Raw genomic sequence first — 22,885 nt, forward strand, 5'->3', positions numbered from 1 at the left:
TAGGAGCTTTCGTGAGTCACAGCTCACTTCTTCAGACAGAAAAGAGCAAGAGTCCGGTAGCACCTGTAAGACTGATAAAAGTTGTGGTAGGGTATGAGCTCACTTCTTCAAATACAGATGGACTTACATTCTAGCTGTATCTGAAGCAGTGAGCTGTGACTCTCGAAAGCTCATACCCTACCACAAATTTTGTTAGTCTTACAGGTGCTACTGGACTCTTGCTCTTTTTACTGTTTTTATTATGTTTGTGGATGGGTCACTGTTTTTCTAAAAATTTTACAAGCTCATATCTGTTTCTTTTTTATATCCTGCCCTTAATCTAAGGAGCTCAGAGACATACGGTGATGGACTGATCTCGTTTTTCATAGCCTGTTGACACTCTTGTTTACTTGTTCACCTCATAGGGTAATTGTTGTGAGGATAACAACACACTTTGTAAACCGCTCTGAGTGGGTGTTAAGTTGTTCCGAAGGACGATACATAAATCGACTGTTGTTATTATTATTTTCCCCTATAGTCAATGCGTATCTTAAATTGATTACTGACGACTGAAGTAGGGAATGACTGTATAGGATCTGGATGATTATATGATGTACTTATACTTTCTGTGTATATGTTTGAATTTATTATCTGAAATGCTTTTGGACAGCTCTTGGTCAGTTTCAATTAGATTATGCCAAGGGGGCTCATGGTTATTACAGGTCTTATGACCTCTTTCAGCAAGATATTCCGGGATGGAACAAATGAAGGAACAATAACAACGTAAGTGTTGGGGCGGGGGAGGGGAGAAGAAAACCTTCAATTGGTGAGGAACAATAACGTCTTTATTTAAATCTCTACGTCATGCGTACGCATGATAGACCCACCTCCCCAGGTTTAAACTTTGGCAAAAATCACAAACAGAAAATAAGCAGCCGATACAGAACAGTGACAATGCCAACAGTAAGGGCCCCCGGAACAATTTTGCTGTCGGGTAAACACACGTAAAAGCCTTGCTTTGGCTACGTTGACTAGAAGTTGGTGTTTGTTAAAAGGCAGGGTTTTTAAAAAAAAAAAATCACTTCTTGACTTCTCCTAGATCTTCAATGCTATCATCATCCACCTGCAATAGCAAGAAAACCATGCAATTAGTAAGAATGGCATTACTGTTTTATTATAATGTGAGGGAGGGGTTCATGCTGGTCACCAAAACTGCAAAAAAAATCCTCCCCAGAAAAGATCACGATTTCTGGATGCTCAGGCAACTCACTAAGAACACAGAAGAATATGTATATTAACCAAAAGAATTAGCGTAATTTCCCCCAACAACACAATCAGGTCTGAGTATGCTCCTGGAGAGCCAGTTTGGTGTTGTGGTTAAGAGTGGCAGGACTCCAATCTGGAGAGCCAGGTTTGATTCCCTATTCCACTTGAAGCCAGCTGGGTGACCTTGGGTCAGTCACAGCTCTCTCAGCCCCACCCACCTCACAGGGTGATTGTCCTGAGGATAATAATAACACACTTTCTAAACCACTCTGAGAGGGTGTTAAGTTGTCCTGAACAGCGGTATATAAATTGAATAATAAAGAAAAAAGACCAGTGTTGAGAGCAGATGAGAGTCACTTAAAAGGGGAGGAGGACAAGAAGATGAAGAAAGTGGACCCTGAGAAAGTCCCTGAGAACATAAGGAATCCTGAAGGGGGAAATCTGAGTTAGGAGAGCGCTTCATAGTTATTCCTAATTATGGGGACAAATGCTCAGGCCCTTTGGCTTGCTTCCTCTGATAGCAAACACCCAAGTGTCTTCTGGGAGGATGATAAAAAAGGAGTTCACCCATAAACGAGTTTGGGTATAGTTTCCATCCCCATCTAAAAAGCTCAAAGGGAGCTAACAATAGAGGTTTATAATTTTGTGAATGTGATGTGGGGGACACACATATTCCTCTGCATTTTTATTACTTGATCATACTTTATGCCATAAAATTGACAAGGATTAAGGACAGACTAAAGGAAGAATCTCACACAACATGTAATTCACTGCCTCAAGCTGCGGGTGGGGACGGGGACACCTCTGGCTTCGGCCTGCTTTAGGCAGGCAGCAGAATAAGATGGCAGAATCCTGAGGTAGGTGAATGGACAACGCTTTAGGCCGGTGATCAACAATGCCATTTTTAATGTTTCCCTGTGTACACAGTAGGGAGAAAAAGTAGCCCAAGCCTACTCTTTGCTTTGTTAGTTTTCCATTTGCAAGGAGTATTTCTGCAGAGGGCAGCATTTTAAAAAATGTGAGTCTGCACCTACTGTCGAGAACGTTATGATCCATTTAGGAGTCTACCAGTATATTCTGCCGCAGATGTAGACCAGGCTTCAAAGGGAATTAAAGAGATCCACATCAGCCTAAATGGAACTTCCACAGTCAGGGGCACTATACCCTCTGAATACCAGATGCTGAAGACAACCCATGGGGAGAGCTGCGGCCTTCGTGCCTTGCTTGCAATCTAATCTCCCCAGAGGCATCTGGCGGGTCATTCTAAGAAACACTGCTAGACTGCCCCAGCAATGCTCTTCTTATAGGAGCAATAAAGGCCAGCACCTGCCCCGAGGAGCATACAATCTCCATTTTCCCAGGAATGGGAGGCAACAAACAAGGAAAATTGAAAGCAATGGTCTCAAGAGGAATTTATTTTTAACCCGCCCTCCCCACAAGTGAGCTCAGGGTGAGGTACAACATTGATTAAAATTCAACTTAAAATCAAATAAAACAGATAAAATACTGTACCCCTTTCGGGTACAGTACCCCTTAGAGGTAAGAACTATGGGGTCAAGCATACCTCTCACCCCACAGCTTTGAAATCTTGTGAGCTTTACAGGGAGGGGACAAGCCAGTCCTACAGGAACTTAATCCAAAAGCTTAAATTCGGCCCTGAATACAGAGCATGGTGATAGCTATAAAGATTCCTTAACAATAGAAAATAGCTAGCCCTCATGAAGAGGGAAAAAAATCATAGTTGCCCCCTCTGCCTGAAGAGCTTTGGTATTCCAAAAATCACCACAGGAAACATATGGAAAGTGAACGAATACTGGTGGGGTGGGGGGTGCAGGGCAAAGATTTACCTCCGTCCACTTCTCCTGGATGACGTCAATTATGTCATCTGTAAAGTCCCCCTGAATGATGATTTCATCCTCCCCTGTTACTGAGGCACCGCAGGAAAACTTCTGAGCAAAGAACCTTTGTGCTTCCTTAAGGTCTATTTCTGTGGAATCAAGAACAAGAAGGAACCGGGCTTGTTGTTTTCATTGGTTCTAGAACGTCGTCACCGTACATGTCATTTTACAGAGTAACACAAGCCCCGCCCTCCAGTCCCAAAGAGCATTTAGGCACAGGGGGAAATGATAAAGAAGGGGGAAAGAGTCTTGGGGGAATTTATTTACTATTATATCTTATATCCTACCTTTCTCCCTACAGCTAAAGACCATGTGCTGTGGTGGGGGGGGGGGACACACACTGCCCAGAGCCATTGTGAATCAACAAAGGTTTCAGCTGCCCCACTCCAATCACACTCTCAGAGGAGTATGTCCAACAACTAGATATTCCTGCACTTTTTTTCAGCTGGACAAGGACTAAGGGTTCAAGGGGGAGAGCAAGAAAGCGTCCTCACACCCGACAGAAGGAAGGCTAACAAATCCAATTAATAAAATCATGGCCTGGGATCCAGGAGAATGGGTAAAGCTCATTTTGTAAGCCACAAGGGGGTTTAAACTTGCTCCGCTTGAAAAAGCACACACACACCCCTGCACCTGCATGACAAAGCAGTTTTCAAAAAGCAGCATGTGATATTCGAATGCATTGCAAATTGCTTCCTCCACCTAGCTTGGGATTCTCTCCCAGTGGTTGCCAGTAGCTCTCCAGAGTCTTTCTGCTGCTCTCCCAGGATGCTTTAACTGGAGATGTCACTAGCCAGACTGCCTTCTGCATGCAGAGTGTGCAACGTTCCCCCAGGGGTTAGCTGAAGAGGCTGCAGCCTCACTTGTCTAGACTCTCTCTCTCTCTCTCACACACACACACATTCTCTCCCTCTTCTTCTCCCCTCCACTCTCTGAATCTGGACAAGCAGATGTCAGGATAAAGGCTTCCAGCCTAGCTTGACATGGCAATTTTCTACATATAGGGAATTGGGGCAGGGGGCGTGTTACAGAGAAGTCCTCAGTCAAGTAAGCTCCCAACTGCCATTGGTTCATGACCTCCTTGAGAACTGGCACCTTGTGAAGCCCTCCTTCACTCACCAAAAGTTGCAAGACCACACACTCTCGTGACGTATTTCTTTTTCGCTCGAGGAATTTTCGCTATCGTAACTTTTTGAGGCACGGTTTTCTTCTTCTGTTTTATCTGACCTCTCCCACCTGGGGAACAGTGGAGGAAAAGGCCATGAGTATCACAGCAGAGGATGGACAGCCAAGTCAAGGCTGAGATGTTAGATTTCCATGCTTCCCGGCCCTTAGCCGGCCTCAGTGCTCGCAAGCCTAGCAGAAAATGGACCCCATGAGCCAGGCTCTACAGAGGCCATTTTTGCTGAATCCAGCCCATAAATAATCTGCTATTTAGACCTTGCCTCGCTTTTGCTTTTTCTTCTCTTCCTCTTCTCCTGTTGTTCCTTGACCTTCTCCGACTCCAGTTTCTTGTTTAGGAGAATTTTCTAAGTCAGACCATTGAACAAGAGTAAAGTTAAAATGTTAATTCAGAATGAAACTAATCACACTTATATTGCAATGAAAACAGTGGGGCTTAAGCAAAGGTAACATGGACTGGTATTATAGGGATATTTTCATGGTCGGATCTTGCAGCTGAATAGCATGTTTAGCATATTTTATTCCTGAACTGTTTTCACCGAGAAAACAAGCAACAGAGAAGGGGTGAAAAGAGGAGTACTGATCTCAAATCCCTTCCCCACTGATGATAATAGTGTTCCAGCAACACCGGCCACAGCCCTTGCTAGAATGTCTCCACCTGCCTCCGTAGTGATATTATCATATGACCCCATGGAACCATTCCCAAAGCTGCCCCCTTAGGTCTGGTTCACATATGATGGGGAACGAGGCAGCAGAATGGAATGCATCATTTTAGACTGCAGTGTATGGATTCCAGCTCTGACTGTTCCTTTGCATTAAAAATTCCATGCAAGCAGAAAACTAGCACAAACTTCCCCTGCCCTTCACTTTGCTTATGGTTCTGGTTTCTATTTGACACGAACTTTTAAATACAAGAGCTTATTTCAAAATGTGATCACCCACGATTTTCCACCCACAGCCTGAATTGGTGCAGTCCATTCTACTATCTTGTTCTTCTGCATGGGTGAACCAGGCCTTAATATGTTACTCAAAGCCAACAGAGCACCTTAAAAGCCAGCGGATGTTCTCAGTTTTCATGGACAAGATGCTCAGTTTTACCCTTGGGAGGAAGCAATTTCTCTGGAAATGATAACCTCGCAAGCATGCTCGGAAAAGGTCTGTATCTCTTCTCATTGAAGCAAAGGATTGTGAGATGGAAGAGGAATATATAAGAAATCAAACAGTAACTTAAACGACAAAAAAGAACAGTGACGTAGAGAAAGAATGAGAGGAGTTCCTACTGTTGCTCTTGGAAGAGAGGCACAGATATACTCACAGCTGTAATTTAAACAAGTTTATATATAAACCCCTCTTAAGTACAACCTTGTTCCTATTAATGTCCACAGCAAAATTCCCATTGATTCCAGTAGAGCAGGATTCCAGCCTCTCTGCCTTTGCACCCAACTTTTTGGACCCAAAGTCGCCCATTAACAACACAGAAAAATCTTCTTACCTACAGTAAGTTTTGCAAACTCGTTTGGAAAATTCTTCTCTAGCCACTGCCTGCATTTTGCCACATCAGGCATGTATTCACAATACTGGAGGAGAAACGCAATGTTAGTTGAGAAGAAATACACACACACAGTAAAGCAGTTTGTTTTTGCAAACTATGAAAGCACAAGAAGATCGGATGAACAGCTTGCATCTAGCACACTTCATTCCCCTTGAAGTTACCGTGGGAGCAGGAGCAAAGTCTTGCCGAGGCTGGCCCTGGAATTCCCTGGCTGGCATAGGATTCTACGGCTCAATCCTGCCTACCTTTTGGAGACTAGCTAAAGTCGTTCAAGATTGCCAGGCACAGCACATTGTACTCGACTTGATGGACCAATGGTCTGACTCAATCTAAGGCAACATCAGTTAGACACCCACTACATAAATACTTTCAGCCCTCAAGAGGAAAAAAATGTCTTAGCAGCCCAAAGGTTTTCTGAACAGAAGAGACTCAACATATTTCCTGAAGGACAAGAGAAAGCTAACCAGATAGGCCTCCTTTTGGTAAGCAGTTCCATGATTGAGAGGCCACCACCAAAAAGCCCGTCCTCCTCCCAGTATGCCACACTTCAGATGATGATAGCACCCTATGCAGGGCCTCTCCGGCCTATACATCTTAGAGCAAGGGGTCAGTATACAGATGGAGGTACGCCTCCATATAATCCACTCCATGCCCGTATACACACACATATCCACTCTACTGGGACATTAAAAGATGCCAGCTGTGAAAATAAGGCAATTTTAAAAAACGTGAAGACAACTCACCTCTGTTGGCAATGAACAGACTGGGAAAGGAAAAGAAACAAAAAATAACTATCACGTTTTCCCTTTTTCTAGAGAGGTAAGAGTGCAGTCTTACGCAGTCTAAGCCTCTTGAAATAAATGGACCAAACCTAGAATTGCTTATGCTGTTTCAGCATTTCTTCAACTCTGTATTGGATATTTTTTGCTAATGTTATATCATTGTAAGTTTGTATTTACTTATTCTACGGCATCGTTTACTGAAATATCCTTGATACTGACTGTACTAATCTCACACTATGTAATCTGTCTTGAGTATCAGTGAGAAAGGCGGACTATAAATGAATGAATGAATGAATGAATGAATGAATGAATGAATGAATGAATGAATGAATGAATGAATGCAGAAGGTTGTACTGCCAGCTTCTTTCAGTAGACCTGGCAAGAGTACGGTGACACCTTAAAGCCTAACCGATGTATTATGGTAGATGCGTTACATTACAATAGCTTTTTATACCAACCCTATGATACTCATATTTAAACCCCTCATGTACTTCTGACTGGTATATCTAAGGTGCCAGAACCCTCCATGAACTGAGTTTCATTAACCACCCAGAGCCAAGATTTTTCCTTACTGGGCAGAAAGGCAGGATATAGATTATGCAAGTAAATAAAATAAGTTTTACTAATATCACATAAAAAACTAAACTACCAAAATTATGACACCAGCTGTCTACAGTCATATTGTAACCAAAAAAAAAAGGCGGGGGGAGATGGAGGTGGGTGCGAATTCTACTCTTTTCCAACCAAGGATTTACTGCTGAACTTCTCAAGATTTCAGCAGAGATGCCATTTCTTTCCCCACCTCTTTCAATTTACCATTGTAAGAAAATATATTTATGTGTGTGTGTGTGTGTGTGAAATATACTTTTTATACAATATACACTCCCCATTTCTTCTAGATCATTACTAAAAAATCATTATCATAGTTTGAAGGACCACATCTTCTCCCATCACATGCCAATTTCAGGCCTCACAGCAGTGTCTGTCTCCACCCACCCACCCCAGGTCTGCTCAAGTGGCCCCCTCAGCCTCAGCTAATTCCTGGATTCTGCAGAATCCAGAATCTTCCAGAATCAATCCAGAAGGTACTCATCGTTGATGGGCCTTCTGCCAGGCCGATAAAGCCTCCAACCCTTTCATCACTTGCCTCCACAGTAGAGAACTCGCAGGGGATAGTCGGCGTCTGACCTGGCGTTGCACTTTTGGTCTCCTTTGCAGTCAAGGACGACGGGCTCAGCTGCATCCATGGCCATCTCACAAACCTAGGAAACACCCAAGCAGAAAACTTCAGCACCAACAGTAAGCCTACACTCCTCCCAGCAGGCGACTGGCTCCTCTGAGACCAGAAAGAGAGATAAAGAGACAGAAACTGGCAGACAAAAGTGCAGAACCCAAAGAAGTACAATTTAAAAATCACGAATACTGCCAAAAATGTAGATACAATGATGTTTAGGAACTCATATCTATAAACTGGTTCTACGTAGCCACAACAAAGCATTTTAAAATAGCAGAAACACAGAAATGTTGTGCCTGCAATCACAGGCCATCTGAAAATACAGCTAGGAACACCCTGAGGCTTAGACATGATCCCGTTCATTGCTGTGGATTCAGGGGAATGTGGGACCAGGAGAAGCACAAGCTAGTTCCACAAAGGTGCGCACACCAGTCCATTCTCACAGGTTCAAGAATAAACCAGTTCTCAACCTGGCTGCCACGAAAAACTGACCCAGTATCTTATTTTGATTCCTCTTTAGTCACAGAGTAACTTCTCCAGCAACAATTAATTCTGCAATTTTGTTAAGTGGTTATTTGAATTCAGTGTTCTGAGATAACTCTTTTTCCCAACAACCAAGAGCTTGACATTTTCTTGAAAGAAGTCTACGGTGACTAAAGTAAGAAGTTGCAGGGATGTACTGAGACACACATGATCATGGGGGGGAAAGGTCACTTGAGAAGGGTGGGCTGAGGTAGGCAGGCAGGCATATGGTGTCTAAAGTGGGACAACTGGCAGTAGAGGCTGAGTGTGTTGATGCGAGAGAGGACCCAGGCAGAATTTAGGCTAGATCTGGAGCAGGCATGATGAGGTGAACGGAGGGGGAGGAAGTCAAGGTATGGGTGTTATGGTGATATGGGCTATCTTTTGGGACTGGAAAAAGAAAGATGGCAGGGAGACAGCATCTAACATTCATGGCACAGCTGTGAAGGCACAAGGCGGGGGTGAGATAAACTTGGTTGCTACAAAGGTGGGGGCAGGCTACAAGGTATGTAGCCAGGAACTAGGGCACAGAAGTTGGAGTGGGATGGGAGAAAAAGGGGCTGAGGGAAGAGAACATTTAAAAAGCCCCAGGGCCAGTGCATGTGTCTAGAGGAAGGACCAAAGCTGCTAAATGGGCAAAGAAGCGGTGATGGTGGTGGACTTTCCAAACGGAGGCCTGATTTGGAAGCAGGCAAGGCAGAGAGACTCAAGATTTGCAAGGTGGAGGGCAGGTTGAAGGAGATAAGCAGGAGTAAATTTTGAATACTCAAGAGTGAGGCAGAAAAAGTAGCTTGTGGGAGGTCTGAACATGAGAGTGGGCAGACAAATGCAGAGGTGACGCTAGCAAGACAGGGCATATCTATTAAGAGGGGTAGTAAATGGGGGGGGGGCTTGGGCTAGAAAGTAGGAGAAGATAGGGAGGTCTGGATTCAGGAGGGAGAATAAGGGTCATACCTCAATAGCAGATCACATGCACAGGGTCCTGAGTTCAGTCCCTCCTCTCCAGTTAAAATGGACCAACTGGGTCAGAGCTGGGAACGGAAAGGCTGCTGTATGAGCCAGGCAGACCGCCAGCAGCAAGCTTCAGGTAGGTACCTGTGTTGGTCTGCAGTAGAATAGCAGGATTTGAATCCAGCAGCACCCCAGAGACCAACAAGATTTTTAGGATACTAGCTTTTAAGAGTCCAACCTTGTATCTGAAGAAGGGAGCTTTGACTCTCAAACGCTTACACCCTGAAAATCTTGTTGGTTTCTAAGATGCCGCTGGACTCAAATCTAACTGCACAAAGCCTCTTTCTTCAAGATATCTGGCTGCAGAGATCCATGTGGATATCTACCATTCACATATTTTTCTTTAGTTTTATGCAGCACTGTTGCTTTTGTTTTGCCCAGATTCCCCAAACTACTTTGTGCACCTTGGGGTGTGAGTCAGAAAAATTATTTGCAAGCACATAAAACTGGGGGAAGGGGGGGGGGGCGGTAAGAAAGAGCCCAGGAAGGGTTGGCCAGGGTGGGTAGGTTGTCTCCAGTCGGGGATGAGTGCCAAGCTAGGGGCAAAATGTTAGGCAGTGTCCAAAGACATATGTTTGCAAGGGGAGGGGAAGAAGCTGGCAAGTTGCATGTACCAACTTTTTGGGAAAGGAGCAGGATGAAGCTGGTGCCAGTCTAGGGCTGGGCAAGGCATAGGGAAGGGAGTGGTGCCAAGCTCGGGGCTGGGCAGGAGCAGAGGCTTGGCTGGGAAGGGCCCTCGGGAAGTGCTGAGGGGGGGGACGCCTCTTACCCAGGGAGCCCCCAAGCCACGGGGGAGGGGCCGCCGGTTTCTCCTCCTGCCGTTGCCGATGCCCTGAGCGGCACATGCAGCAGGGGCAGCTGAGCTCCAGGCAGCCAGTAGTAGGAAGTATCGCGAGAGCCGGGGCCTCTCGCGAGATTCCTTCCGGAGAAACAGCCACAGGCGTCTGCGGCGCCTCCTCCCCTGACTGGCGTGTGTTGGGCCATCTCGGCCACCGTCAAGGCGGAAGTGAAGGGCAATGTCTGTGAATTGATCACCCCTTTCCTCACGTGTGAAACAGCAGCCCTTGAGGACGTGTGGTTTGTGGGCTTTTCATGCGCTATTAGATCCGGAGGAGTTGGCCTTGTTGGTCTGTAGTGGCAAAAGAGTAAAGAGTCCAGTCTTCACAACTAGATTGATGGTGCAATCTCAAAAAGAGTTACTCCAGTCTAAGCTCATTGATTTCAACGGTCTTAGACTGGAGTAAGTCTGCATAGAATTACTTTTAAACACAGTAAAAAGTCTAAATATTGAAAAAACCAAATAGCAGTACAGGGTAAAGGGAAGCGTTAATTCCTTGTACTGAACCTATCTTGAAAACTGGGACACTGATTTCAATGGGCTTAGACTGGAGTAACAATTCTTAGGATTGCTCTGAAAGTCACTGGCATCCCGAGCAGAAGAACCAGGCGGGCTGCAGCCCACCCGAGGTGCAAAGGACTGTGAGAGCTGCCGCTTCTCGCATTTCTGCTATAAAGAAATACTTTAAAAGTCCTGCAAAACGTCATTACCGGAAGCACAATCTTAGCTTTGCGGTTTGAGCCCTGGCGCTTGCCATCTCTGCGGAAGCGATGTACTTAAAAAAGAAAACCACAGAGGGGAAGAAAGGCACGAAAGACCGCCTGCGCTACGGGCAGCTCACTGGGCCAAACTACTGGCGCTCGCGCTTTCCCAGGGGCTGGACGGGGCAGAGAGGAGCCCTCGCCATGCCCCGTTACGCCCAGCTGGTGATGGGGCCGGCGGGGAGCGGGAAGGTGAGCCGTGGGGGAAAGAAGGTCAGGTTGGGGCTCAGGACTGGGCTGCCCTGGGCTGGGCCAGAGGTTTGTGCTGCAGTTCACGTGGCTCTTTTGCCGTGTTAGGGTTGCCAGCTCCAGGTTGGGAGATTCCTGGAGATTTTGGAGTGCAGCCTGGAGAGGGACCCTCCAAAATAGTTATTTTTTTTGCAGGGGACCCATGGCCTGAAGATCAGTTGTAATTCCGGGAGATCTCCAGGCATCGCCTGGAGGCTGGCAACTTTACGACCTCTTTTAGTGTCAGATGCCTTGGCTGCTCCTAGGTGTAGAAAGGCGGAGTAATAAAGGAGTAATAAATGACCCAAGAGGGGAAATAAACAAAGCATTTCTGCTGGCCCAATCCAGGCTGACTGTATGCAAGAAACTCTAGCACAAATAAACAGGAGCCTTGGGATAGATCAAGATGGGTACCCGTGTTAGTCTGCCTGTAGCAGTAGAAAAGAGCAAGAGTCCAATAGCACCAATAAGATTAACAGAATTTATGCTAGGGTGTGAGCTTTTGTGAGTCACACAGCTCACTTCTTCTGATCCGTGAAAGCTTCTGGAGGAATAAAATGTCTGTCCTGAGGGTGCTGCAAGACGTCTGTTTGCTTCCCTGCCCCAAAGGTTGGGACTAGAGCAGTTAGAAAGCAGGATGCAGGCCCCTTGCTGAAATTAAGCAGGTGACGGGGCTGATCAGTGCCTGGCTGGGAGACCTTTCGGGAACCTCCCTAAGACACAGTCTGGATGTAAATGGTACAAACCAGAACTGAGCAATGGAACCCCTTAGAAGCCAGCTGGGGAGTATTTCATCCTCCCTGGGCGTTTTGTAAGAGGCTGCAAAGGTTGGTGTTCTTAAGCAGAAGACGTGAAACTGCAGGGTTGGAATTTAGAGGCAAATTTGGCACAAAGTTGGGTTCGGTGGCAATGAAGGAGAGTGGCTGGCTTACTACAGAAAGGGACCTTCCCTCTATGTTATTCAGCTGGCTTTGCCAGCACATTAGGAATACTCCACACACCAGCTCTAATGGGATGGTTTCCTCTTTGGACTGGATCTTGTCTTTGAATGCGCTCTGCATAATAACTGAACCCCCCTCTTCCTTGGACTGTTTGATATCCTAGTCTTATTTCGTAATAGCTTCTCTTCCCCATGCCCATTGTTCTATTTGTATCTCTCTGTGTGTGCGTATTTATATTCACGTACATCTGTCAACTGACTGATGTATGTATATACAGCTGTTGTCCAGCACCCTGAATATCTATCTTAGGGCAGGAATTCCATGGGAAAGGTGCCGCTACAGAAAAGGCCATGCCAAAGGTCCCTCTAGAGAAAAGCCAAGGCTTTGATGGTCAGTGCCTTTTAATAAGGTGATGATATATCCCTCTCCAGGGATTGGAGCAGGGTACATAAAACATTCACCATTATTATACATAATGGAAACAATCGCTCATTACTTGGTGTCACTTGCGGGGAGGGTGGCTCTGCTTCTTCCCGCAGCTGTGGGATTGCTGGCTGCTGGTAGAGACTTGCCCAGTGGCGAATTTTGCTGTTCTGAGAAGCAGGGCTTTTTTTCTGGGGAAAGAGGTGGTGGAACTCAGTGGGTTGCCCTCAGAGAAAATGGTCACATGGCTGGTGGCCCCGCCCCCTGATCTCCAGACAGGGGGGAGTTTAGATTGCCCTCTGCGCCGCTTGGTAGCGCGGAGGGCAATCTAAACTCCCCTCTGTCTGGAGATCAGGGGGCGGGGCCACCAGCCATGTGACCACTTTCAAGAGGTTCCGGAACTCCGTTCCCCCGCGTTCCCGCTGAAAAAAAGCCCTGCTGAGAAGGTGCTTCACTCTCTCTTCCAGAGCACTTACTGCTCCACCATGGTCCAGCACTGCGAAGCACTGAATCGCTCAGTCCAAGTCGTTAACTTGGATCCTGCTGCCGAACATTTTGACTACGATGTCATGGCAGGTAAGTTCATGGCTCAGGCTGAGAGCAAGATCTCATTGAGGAAGACCTTGCAGCCTCTACCTGGGGTGAAGAGCAGCTGCTTGGCTTGTATAGGACCCTGCCTGAGATTCCTGCTGCGGTCTGCCTGGAGGGGGTCATTGCAGCGTTATGGCTAAGAGACTGACGTGTGAGCTTTCAGGTCCCTGGTTTGAATCTTGTCTCTTTCATGACTTCACAAGGTTGCCGAAATACGAATAGTAGAGACCTACCATGGAGAGTCAAGATTATATAGCATAAGGGCTTTAAATATTATATATCTGCCATTAGAGATGTGAAGACCTGGAAAAAATTGGGAGAGGGGAAGAGTTCATCCAAAGAATAGGTCCCTTCTAGGACTCTTCATTCTGTGAAGTCATTGTAAAATGGAACCTTCGTACTCAGGGGCAGTATAGACTGGAATACCAGATGCTGGAGAGGAACACAAGAAGAGGGCTGCCGCCTTCATGTCCTTCATGTCCACCTTCATGTTCACGTCCCTCCAAGTGACACCTACTTTCTGTCAGGTCCTTGGCAGGTAGATCCCCCAAGTTCTCCACAGCAAACACACAGGTGTATTGGTTGAAGTAACTTTATTAGAGATCCATCACGTTCAAGGTGCTCAGACAACTGAAATTGGCAGAAGAGACGTGGAGGGGGTCAGTAGTGTTAGTTATAGGGAAGGTTCCTGCCATCAGGATAAGGACCGTTAAAGTTTGTGTGCAAAGGTATTAGGGGGGGGAGTGAAGATGAGAAGCTAGGTTTAAGCTAGACAGAACAAAGAATGAACTCATCTCAGTTCCCAGGAAGGATACATTCGGAGCCGGCCTTCAAGGACACTTGCTGGAGGCAGCGGGGAAAGAGAAAGTAAATACTTCCAGATAACCTAATGCCTTAACGTCAATAAGAAACTTCTCAGGCACTCAGAGGACCAGTACGTGACACAGAATACATTCATGGCAGATATGCAGACAGGCATATATGACTCTGTTAGAGAGAAATTGCAGGATCCGATAGACTTTAGGTCTGATCAAGAGGTATAGTCATTGCCTTCTGAAACTCTAGAGTGAATTGGTGCCTTTTTTCTTTCAGACATTCGAGAGTTAATAGAGGTGGATGACGTCATGGAAGACGATTCTCTGAGGTTTGGCCCCAATGGTGGCTTGGTTTTCTGCATGGAATACTTTGCAAATAACTTTGATTGGCTGGAGGGATGCCTTGGCCATGTAGAAGACGATTACATACTTTTCGATTGCCCAGGTAAGCCGAAAGATTTTAACTTCATTTTAATATGCAGTGCTGATTGCTGAACCAGAGAGAGCACCCAATTTCTTCCATCTTTCTTTCTGTGCTTTTGACTCTAGTCAGCAGTCCACAGATGTAATGACCAGCAATGACCATAAATCTCTTCCTTGCCATGATTGGTCCCAGGACCCTTATTGCCACTTGAAAGACCCCTCCCTCAAGGTCTGTGCACATTGCAGAGCACATAAAGGTTTAGGGAGAAATTTTTCATTGCACACCTCCTGAGTCCCGTGGCACACACAGAGACTTTGTGGGAGGTCTCAGTCTCTCATTGTGCTTAGGAAGAACTTAAGCCCAAACTAAATGTTACCTTTAGAACAAGTGAGATTCGAGGAGGGCTGAAGCCCCTTTTCCTCTCTCTGCACCGCCGTCCTGAGCCGAGTTGGGCCCTTGCTTGCTTGGGAGCTTTGGTTCCCTGACATCACATTTGGCTGTGTAAACACCAGACTCGAGAGCCAGCACGGTATGGTTAGGGTGTTGGATTAGAATCTGGGAGATGGATGTTTGAATCTCCGCTCTGCTGTGGAAGCTTCCTGCGTAACCTTGGGCCAGTCACACATTCTCAGTTAAAACTACTTCATAGAGCCCCTCCGTTTCCCTAAGCCAAATCAGGCCCTGGCCGGCTCAGAAACGTTGGTTCCCTGACAGCGTGTTTGATCTCATGCCCGATGTAATGCCTGATTGAGGAACACCTTAGAAGCAGCGTGAGCCTCAGGAGAGGGGAGCCGGTCAGTGACAACTTACTCAGACTTCCTGCGTTCTTTATTCTTATTTGTCCCTGTGGGCACGCATATTTAAATTTGTGTATATCCCTCAGGCCAGATCGAGCTGTACACCCATTTGCCAGTGATGAAGCAGCTTGTAGAACAGCTTCAACAATGGGAATTCCGCGTCTGTGGAGTTTTCCTTGTGGATTCTCAATTTATGGTGGAATCTTTTAAGGTATCTTACAGTTAACGCTAAACAAATGTTTTACATTTCATGTTCTTTGCTTCTTCTTTTTTAAAATAATATCTTCCTAACTAAGGGGGAAAGGAGACATATTCTACCTGTCCCTCAGTAAATCGAGGAATAAAGCCATGTTCCATAGGACTGTAAGTGATACAGACGTAGGGAGCTGCTGTGGCTGAGTGGTAGAGCATCTGGTTGGCATGCAGAAGATCCCAGGTTCAAGCCCAAGCATTTCCAGTTTAAACGTCTAGGCAGTAGATGTGATGTGGGTCAGGTCTTGCTTCATCCATGAACCTTAGGCATACTTCTCTGTTTTGCTCAGTACCAGCCCTCTTATGGACAATATGGGAATAATCACAATGGCCTACCCTATAGGGCTGTTGTAAGAATTACAGTAAGATAAATTGTGTGACATGTTTTGGACTTTAAAAATGCTTTGTACATTATTAAAGATACTGGGAGCATGTTACTTGTATCATGCTAAGCGATCACCCTCTCCTTATTAATTCCCTCTGAGAAGTGATAATGGCTGTTTCCAGATGGGTTATCTACCCAGGGTTCAATGCTGTTGGGGAGCAATTTTTTTCCTGCTTCCGTACAGTATCATAGTACATTCATGCGCCTCCTTGAGTTTCCCCATCTTTTCTCCAGTCTTTCTCAAACCTGCTGTGTTCCAAACTTTTGGGAAAGTTCACAATAAAGCCTGGATGGCTGCTGCGCGGGTGGGAAAATTTGTATTTTTTTGCCACCATGGCAGCTATTTTCCCTGACCCCATCCCCACAACAGCCATTTCCTCCTCTACTATCATGGGACTTTTAAATTTTTTAAAAAGTCATCACTAGAATATTGTTATGCTGATATACTGTTGTAACAATAGGTGAATTGGGATCTCTGAATGCCTAGCTTTCATTAAAAAAAAAAGTAAGTCTCTAGGCCCCTCCCTTGTAGGCATATCTCCGCAACTGAAGGGGCTAGAAACTTACTTTATTAAAAACGAAAGCTGCGAATTCAGAGAGCCTGCCTATACCTATTGTGATAATGGTGTATCAGTATTCTAGTGCTGATTTTTTAAAGTGCAAAAGCTTCAGTGGTCCGTGGCAGGAGTGGCCATTGCCAGGGGACTGGGCCAGTAAGACCTGCCATGGGGAAGCTTTCAATGGACTTAGACTTGGAGTAACTCTGTTTAGGATTGCACTGTTCTTCTACCAGTTTGGGCGTACAGGACAGGAGTAGTTAGGGTCGGGAGATTGTCTGGTGTGGGGTGGGGGGGAACCCTTTGAATACTGAGTGGCGATTTGCCTTGGCTACTTGCCTCTGCTGTGCCTGCCTGATATAAAGGGTTGAATATTGAAAGCAGAGCTCAGGGCTGAGCCCCTCCATAACTTCCTAATGCTTACAATATGTCTGTGGGAGCAGAATTTTGATCCTGGCTGGAAACATCTGCAGACATTTGCGTACTGCATCAAAACGCAGCCTTCCTCTCCTGTGGTAAAAGTATTGTGAGTTAAATAATCAACAAGTTGTTTTCCCCCAAATCTGCCAGGCGGCCAGTGTCCCAACTTGACCTTGTCCAACTGCCAGAGTTGCATTTTTTCCCTTTCCTTCTGCAGAGCCCTTGAGTTTTGGGTCCTGCAACCTCCATGTTGAACTGGGAGTGGCTGATATGTGACCCTTTGGAAAGGCGTTCCCAGTCTTCTGACTTCTCTCTTCTTTTATGTCACCGTCTGTCAGTTTATCTCTGGCGTCATGGCGGCCCTCAGTGCGATGGTGTCTTTAGAGATCCCCCAAGTCAACGTCATGACCAAGATGGACTTGCTGAGCAAGAAAGCCAAAGTAGAAATTGAAAAGTAAGTTTGTGGAACCTGTGGGCTCCTTCTCTCTGCAGCTGTGGGGCAAGATCCAAGCACATTTTAATAATAATAATAATAATAACGTTTGATCTATATAGCACCCTTCAGGATTTAACACCCACTCAGAGTGGTTTACAAAATATGTCATTATTATCCTCACAACAACAATCACCCTGTGAGGTGGGTGGGGCTTAAGGAGCCCTGAGAGAGCTGTGACTGACCCAAGGTCACCGAGCTGGCTTCATGCGGAGGAGTGGGGAATCAAACTCGGCTCTCCAGATTAGAGTCCTGCTGCTCTTAAGTGACTGACCCAAGGCCTCCCAGCGTCTTCATGCAGAGGAGTGGGGAATCAAACCCGGTTCTCCAGAGTAGAGTCCCGCGCTCTCATCTCCCCCAGTTACATCTTGTCATATTTCTGCAGGGGCTTCTCTTGGCTCCCTTCTTTCAGCAGCCTGGATGAAGTCCCAGGTTGCCAGTTACCATCTCTCAGAGCTAAGCTACAAGTGACGCCTGACACAGGTTAGACACTTGTCAGCTTCCCTCAAGTTTCGATGGGAAATGTAGGCATCCTGGTCTTGCAGCTGTAATGGAGAGCCAAGCTGTAAAACCAGGATGCCTACATTTCCCATCAAAACTTGAGGGAAGCTGACAAGTGTCCAACCTGTGTAAGGCATCACTTGTAGCTTGGCTCCCAGTGTGCCGTAAGTGACTGTTGCCAGTGGACCGAATCCCAGAAGCTGCCGTATCTTAAGTCAGGCCTCTTGGTCCATCTAGCTCAAGATTCTCTTATCTGACTGTCTGCAGCTCTCCAGGTCCTCCCCATCATCTGCTCTCTGAGCTCCCATCCCCAGAGATGCCAGGAATGGAGGCTGGGATCTTTTCCAAGCAAAGAAACCACGGCGCCTTGGCCTCTCCGTGCTCAGTATCTTGCAGTTAAACGGAGTCAAGCGTCCAGGGTGGGTGGGTGACGCTGCTCTTGTTCATAGCCAGTTCTGAAACAACCAGTCCTGGCTTGCCTTTTCTTAGATAATGCAGAAATGCACAGAATTTTTTTTAATGGAAAAGTTAACATCTTGGCAGTAACAGGCCTTTGTCATTCAACTGATTTTTTTTGCTTTGTTCATCTTTCCAGGTATTTGGACCCTGATATGTATTCCATGCTAGAAGATTCATCTGGTTTGCTCCGAAGCAAAAAGTTCGAGAAGCTGACGAAGGCCATCTGTGGACTGGTACGCTTGGGCGTGTTTGCATTTTCTAACATTTTGGATCCGACATAGAGTGCGCATCTCCCAGGGCTGGTTGGCAGTCTGTATTGGGTGGGTCAGTTCCTCTGCCCGTTTAGCACCCTATTGGTTTCCACAGCTAAGTTAATCTGCTGAGGGTGCTAACGACACTAACTGATGGTCATCTGTCCACCTTTTTGTGGCGGCAATGGGATGTGAGAATCAAGGGGAAGAGGCAGTGAGGAAGGACATACAGCTAAGAGCAGCTTATTATATTATATATATATATTAGCGAATATAAACTATAATAATAACATTCGATTTATATACCGACCTTCAGGACAACTTAACACCCACTCAGAGCGATCTACGCAGTGTGTTTTTATTATCCTTACAACAACCACCCTGTGAGGTGGGTGGAGCTGAGAGAGCTCTGAGAGAATTGCAACTGACCCAAGGTCACCCAGCTGGCTTCAAGTGGAGGAGTGGAGAATCAAACCTGGCTCTCCAGATTAGAGTCCTGACGCTCTTAACCACTACAGCAAATTATGTTTTATTTGAAAAATGATTTATTTTGTCAGTCCCAAATGTGTTGCACATCAGGATCAAGGTGTAACCCTGAGTTTTAGTGTTACAAGTCAAAGGACAGTCTGTCTCTCTGAGCATGTTGGGTATGGAAGTTGGGTTGTACCAGTATTTTTTTTTTTTAAAGCAACCTATGAATGTTGAATTGTGTGCTTCTAAAAAAAATGAAATCAGTGCTGCTTCTACCTGTGACTGCTGCCTTATAATATGTTGGTCACTTTTTAGATCGACGATTACAGCATGGTTCGCTTCCTACCTTTTGATCGTTCTGACGAGGAAAGCATCAATATTGTGCTACAACACATTGACTTTTCTATTCAGTATGGAGAGGACCTCGAGTTTAAAGAGCCAAAGGTAAAGAGTCAAAGATCCTGGATGCAAAATAAATAATAATAAAATCACAGGTTTGTAGTTGAGATTAAAAATAAAATGACCAAAGAGAACCAAGCCACACATTTTTTTAATTAGTTTAAAGGATAATTTGTGGTATTTGTGAAGTTTCTTGTCTGGTGACCTGTGAGCTGATTTTACTCACCAAAGGTGACCCGGAGAATTGCTATTAGGAAGGTTGTTGTGGGTTTTCCGGGCTGTATTGCCGTGGTCTTGGCATTGTAGTTCCTGACGTTTCGCCAGCAGCTGTGGCTGGCGAAACGTCAGGAACTACAATGCCAAGACCACGGCAATACAGCCCGGAAAACCCACAACAACCATCGTTCTCCGGCCGTGAAAGCCTTCGACAATGCTATTAGGAAGCCTTAATCAAACCATCCAGAATAATGATGGTTCTAATTTCACTGAAGCAGTTTGGAAAAGACTTGTGTTAAATTATGCCGAAAGGGGGGGGGGGATGTATTGAGCAGAATGATTGAGTTAACTTAAGTGGTCTGGAGTATACCTCCCAAAAGTAGGGAACAGAGTCAACCACAGCAGTCTGCACTCTTCCACACTGTGACTTCTTCTCCGCGATTCATTAAATATGGCATCCCTCTTTCTTCTCAGCCCTGGTCAGGGGATCTGGCCGTTATCACCTGAGAGGCTGGTTGACTGAGCCCATCCTGAGCTGAAATGCGCCAGGAGCCTGTCTGTCTGTCTTAGTCTATTCCAGCAAAGCACCAAAGATTCTTATACTAATAGACTAATACAAAGGCTAATAAACCCCAAGTCACTTTGTTGTTTTGAGCTGAAATGCTCAGTCATGAGTGAATCTGTGTGATTACAGTCCTATGGGCTCTTATCTGAGAGTAAGCCCCTTTGAATACAGTAGGGCTTATTTCTGAATATATACAGGATTGCAATTTTCATAAAGTGGTATGTTGAGGTATGTCTTAGTGGAGGCATTTCTTAGATAGTTGAGCATACTTGGATAAACCCAAAGAGTTAAAAATTTTCATTGATTCGGACCAACATACTATACATATAATAGGTCGATCCACTAATTTAAGACTACATCAGTGTTAAGCTATTAAGTTGAATAATGGAATTAATATCAAATAATATGTGATAGAATTTAAAGTGGATATAAAATATAAAAATGTGTATAGCTTCATTTCTGTTGTTCTACTGGACCCCTAACAATAGGTGAAAAGTATAATTAGTATTACTTTGGATTATCTGCTTGGAACTGGGGGGGGGGGGGATCTCATATATATTCTAACTATATTTTATATGTATTCTATTATTATTATTATTATTATTATTATTATTATTATTATTAAGTCTATTACTACATTTAAGCATAATCTTTTAGATGTACTTAACAGTTTTTTGTATAAGGTTCTATGCACTGTAAACTTAATTTTTTAAAAAAAATTCATTGATTTGTTTCCCCCCACCCCTTCCAGGAAACAGAGGAAGGCAGACCTTCTGCTTTCGATGAATTCTTCCAAGAGAGAGTGGATGAATGAAGACTCCTGGCTAATCTTAACAAGACTCTCTTCAAGTTTTCTGCATCTTGTATTTTAAAATAGATTTTGGAATGGCCCCGGGGGCTTTTCCCCCTTAAGTGCTTCATGTATATAAGTGTACAGTTGCAATGTCAAACGAGATTTTCTTAGTTTATTCTTTGAAGAACCTTGTTACATTTCAAAGGGGAGAAATAAATTATTTGTGTTCTTACTCTTTGGTAGCTTGCTGCCTTCGGAAAAGAAGGACTGTTCCCTGTAACACTTCATATAATTGGGTGTGGTTCGTTCACTTGACTCACCTTCAGCAAACAGAGAAGGGAGGGGCCCTTTTTTTGTACAGCTATATTTTGCTAAATAGTAAAAAGTCCAGTTGCACCTTTAAGACTAACCAACTTTATTGTAGCATAAGCTTTCGAGAAACACAGCTCTCTTTGTCAGATGCATGGAGGGTATGAAGAAACTGGCCAGAGATATATAAGTGGTGAGGGGAGGGTGAGAGAGTGCAGGGAGTGAGGGGCATGTAAATGCAAATCAGTTGCAAAAGCCGTGAAAGAGGTGGAGTGCACAATGCCTGTGAATTCAAACAGAGAAAACTTTGGAAATGCCAGGGTAGAAGCATTTAGGCCCCCTACTGGAAATATATAAAGGATGCGTTTGAGTGCGCAGATATACTGTACCCCTGCATGGCGGCTAGACATACAACTTCATTGGTTTCCATCCTGTAGGCCTGAGATCATTGCTAGACCCCAACAAAGCCCCTTTCACACATGACAGTTCCCACCACCCAGCCTGCCAATTTTTTTGTCCCTCTCTGTAAGTCACGTGTTTACTTCTAACAAGAAGGAGAAGAAGGTAACCTTCCCCAGAGCCACGGCTCAGTGTCTGAGGACAGCAGAAAGGATACTGCTGCCATTTCTGAGCTTAGATCCCTACTCAATAATGAAGCTCACTAGGTAGTTAAGCCTGACCTGCCTTGCAGGGTTGCTGTGAGCAAAGCATATATGCAGCCTTAATCTTGAAGGAAGAGGATGCAGTGGAGATGTGAAAAACAGACCTGACCTGGTGACTCCTTCCTGGTACTTATATGGTTGCAGGGTAAGTTAAGAGCTTCTCTAGTTGCCAAAGGCGCTAAACAAGTTCTAAGAAATTTCTGATGGGGTACTGGCCCTCGGGATCTGTTGGTTCCTGCAGCATAGCTATAGGCATATATGCAATTTCTGAATAGCTGTTAGAGCAAATAACAATAACAATATTTGATTTATATGCCACCTTTCAGGGACAACTTAACAGCCGCTCAGAGTGGTTTACGAAGTATGTTATTATCCTCACAGCTATCACCCTGTGAGGTGGGTGGGGCTGAGAGAGCTGTGGCTGACCCAAAGTCACCCAGCTGGCTTCAAGTGGAGGAGTGGGGAATCAAACCCAGTTCTCCAGATTAGAGTCCCACAAGCACATTTGGTTTCTTACTAAGGGTGCCAGAAAAAATGCCTGATCAACACATCCGTATGGCCAGTGGTGAGTGCTGAGATGGGTTGAGGATTTGTGGTGTGGCAAGAGTTGAGTCGCTTTCACCTCCTCCCCCAGGGAAAATAAGTATAGCAGGCAAACATCCGTCAGGTGCAGCTCTGAATCTGTGTTCAATACATTCCTCCATCTTTCTGCTTCTATGCTAGGAGAAAGTTTTGCCTGTTGAACTTCTGCTTGTTACGCAGCTGCTAAACATCAACACTTGACTACTGTGATGCACTTATACATAGGTCTCCCATCTACATTAACTAGAAAATTCTAATTGGTCCAAAATGCTGCGGCACAACAGTTATCAGGAGCGAGCAGGAGCATGAACATCCCCCCCATTCTG

At 45.3% G+C, this 22,885-nt stretch overlaps 2 protein-coding genes across 3 annotated transcripts; one reads left to right on the top strand and one right to left on the bottom strand.

The window, feature by feature from the left end:
* Window positions 1–806: 806 nt before the first annotated feature.
* On the bottom strand, window positions 807–10,321 carry DENR (density regulated re-initiation and release factor). Of its 2 annotated transcripts, none has more exons than XM_054995750.1 (8): window positions 10,196–10,321; window positions 7,807–7,921; window positions 6,621–6,640; window positions 5,818–5,902; window positions 4,589–4,672; window positions 4,263–4,379; window positions 3,093–3,232; window positions 807–1,102 (listed from the first exon to the last, which is right to left on the bottom strand). In XM_054995750.1, the coding sequence occupies exons 2-8, from the start codon at window positions 7,910–7,912 to the stop codon at window positions 1,058–1,060; spliced, it is 597 nt and encodes a 198-aa protein (XP_054851725.1). In that variant the 5' UTR covers window positions 7,913–7,921; window positions 10,196–10,321; the 3' UTR covers window positions 807–1,057. The 2 variants fall into 2 exon arrangements, with proteins under 2 accessions (XP_054851725.1, XP_054851724.1); XM_054995749.1 differs by lacking the exon at window positions 10,196–10,321 and adding an exon at window positions 9,370–9,425.
* Window positions 10,322–11,056: 735 nt separating this feature from the next.
* GPN3 (GPN-loop GTPase 3) lies at window positions 11,057–21,238 on the top strand. The gene is made up of 8 exons (XM_054996613.1): window positions 11,057–11,217; window positions 13,085–13,193; window positions 14,301–14,468; window positions 15,331–15,455; window positions 17,197–17,312; window positions 18,448–18,544; window positions 19,349–19,477; window positions 20,965–21,238. Exons 1-8 carry the CDS (start codon window positions 11,170–11,172, stop codon window positions 21,025–21,027), a joined length of 855 nt encoding a protein of 284 aa, XP_054852588.1. The 5' UTR covers window positions 11,057–11,169; the 3' UTR covers window positions 21,028–21,238.
* The last annotated feature ends 1,647 nt before the right edge of the window (window positions 21,239–22,885 follow it).

The sequence above is a fragment of the Eublepharis macularius genome, chromosome 13 (genome assembly GCF_028583425.1).
Source record: "Eublepharis macularius isolate TG4126 chromosome 13, MPM_Emac_v1.0, whole genome shotgun sequence".
Taxonomy (NCBI): Eukaryota; Metazoa; Chordata; class Lepidosauria; order Squamata; family Eublepharidae; genus Eublepharis; species Eublepharis macularius.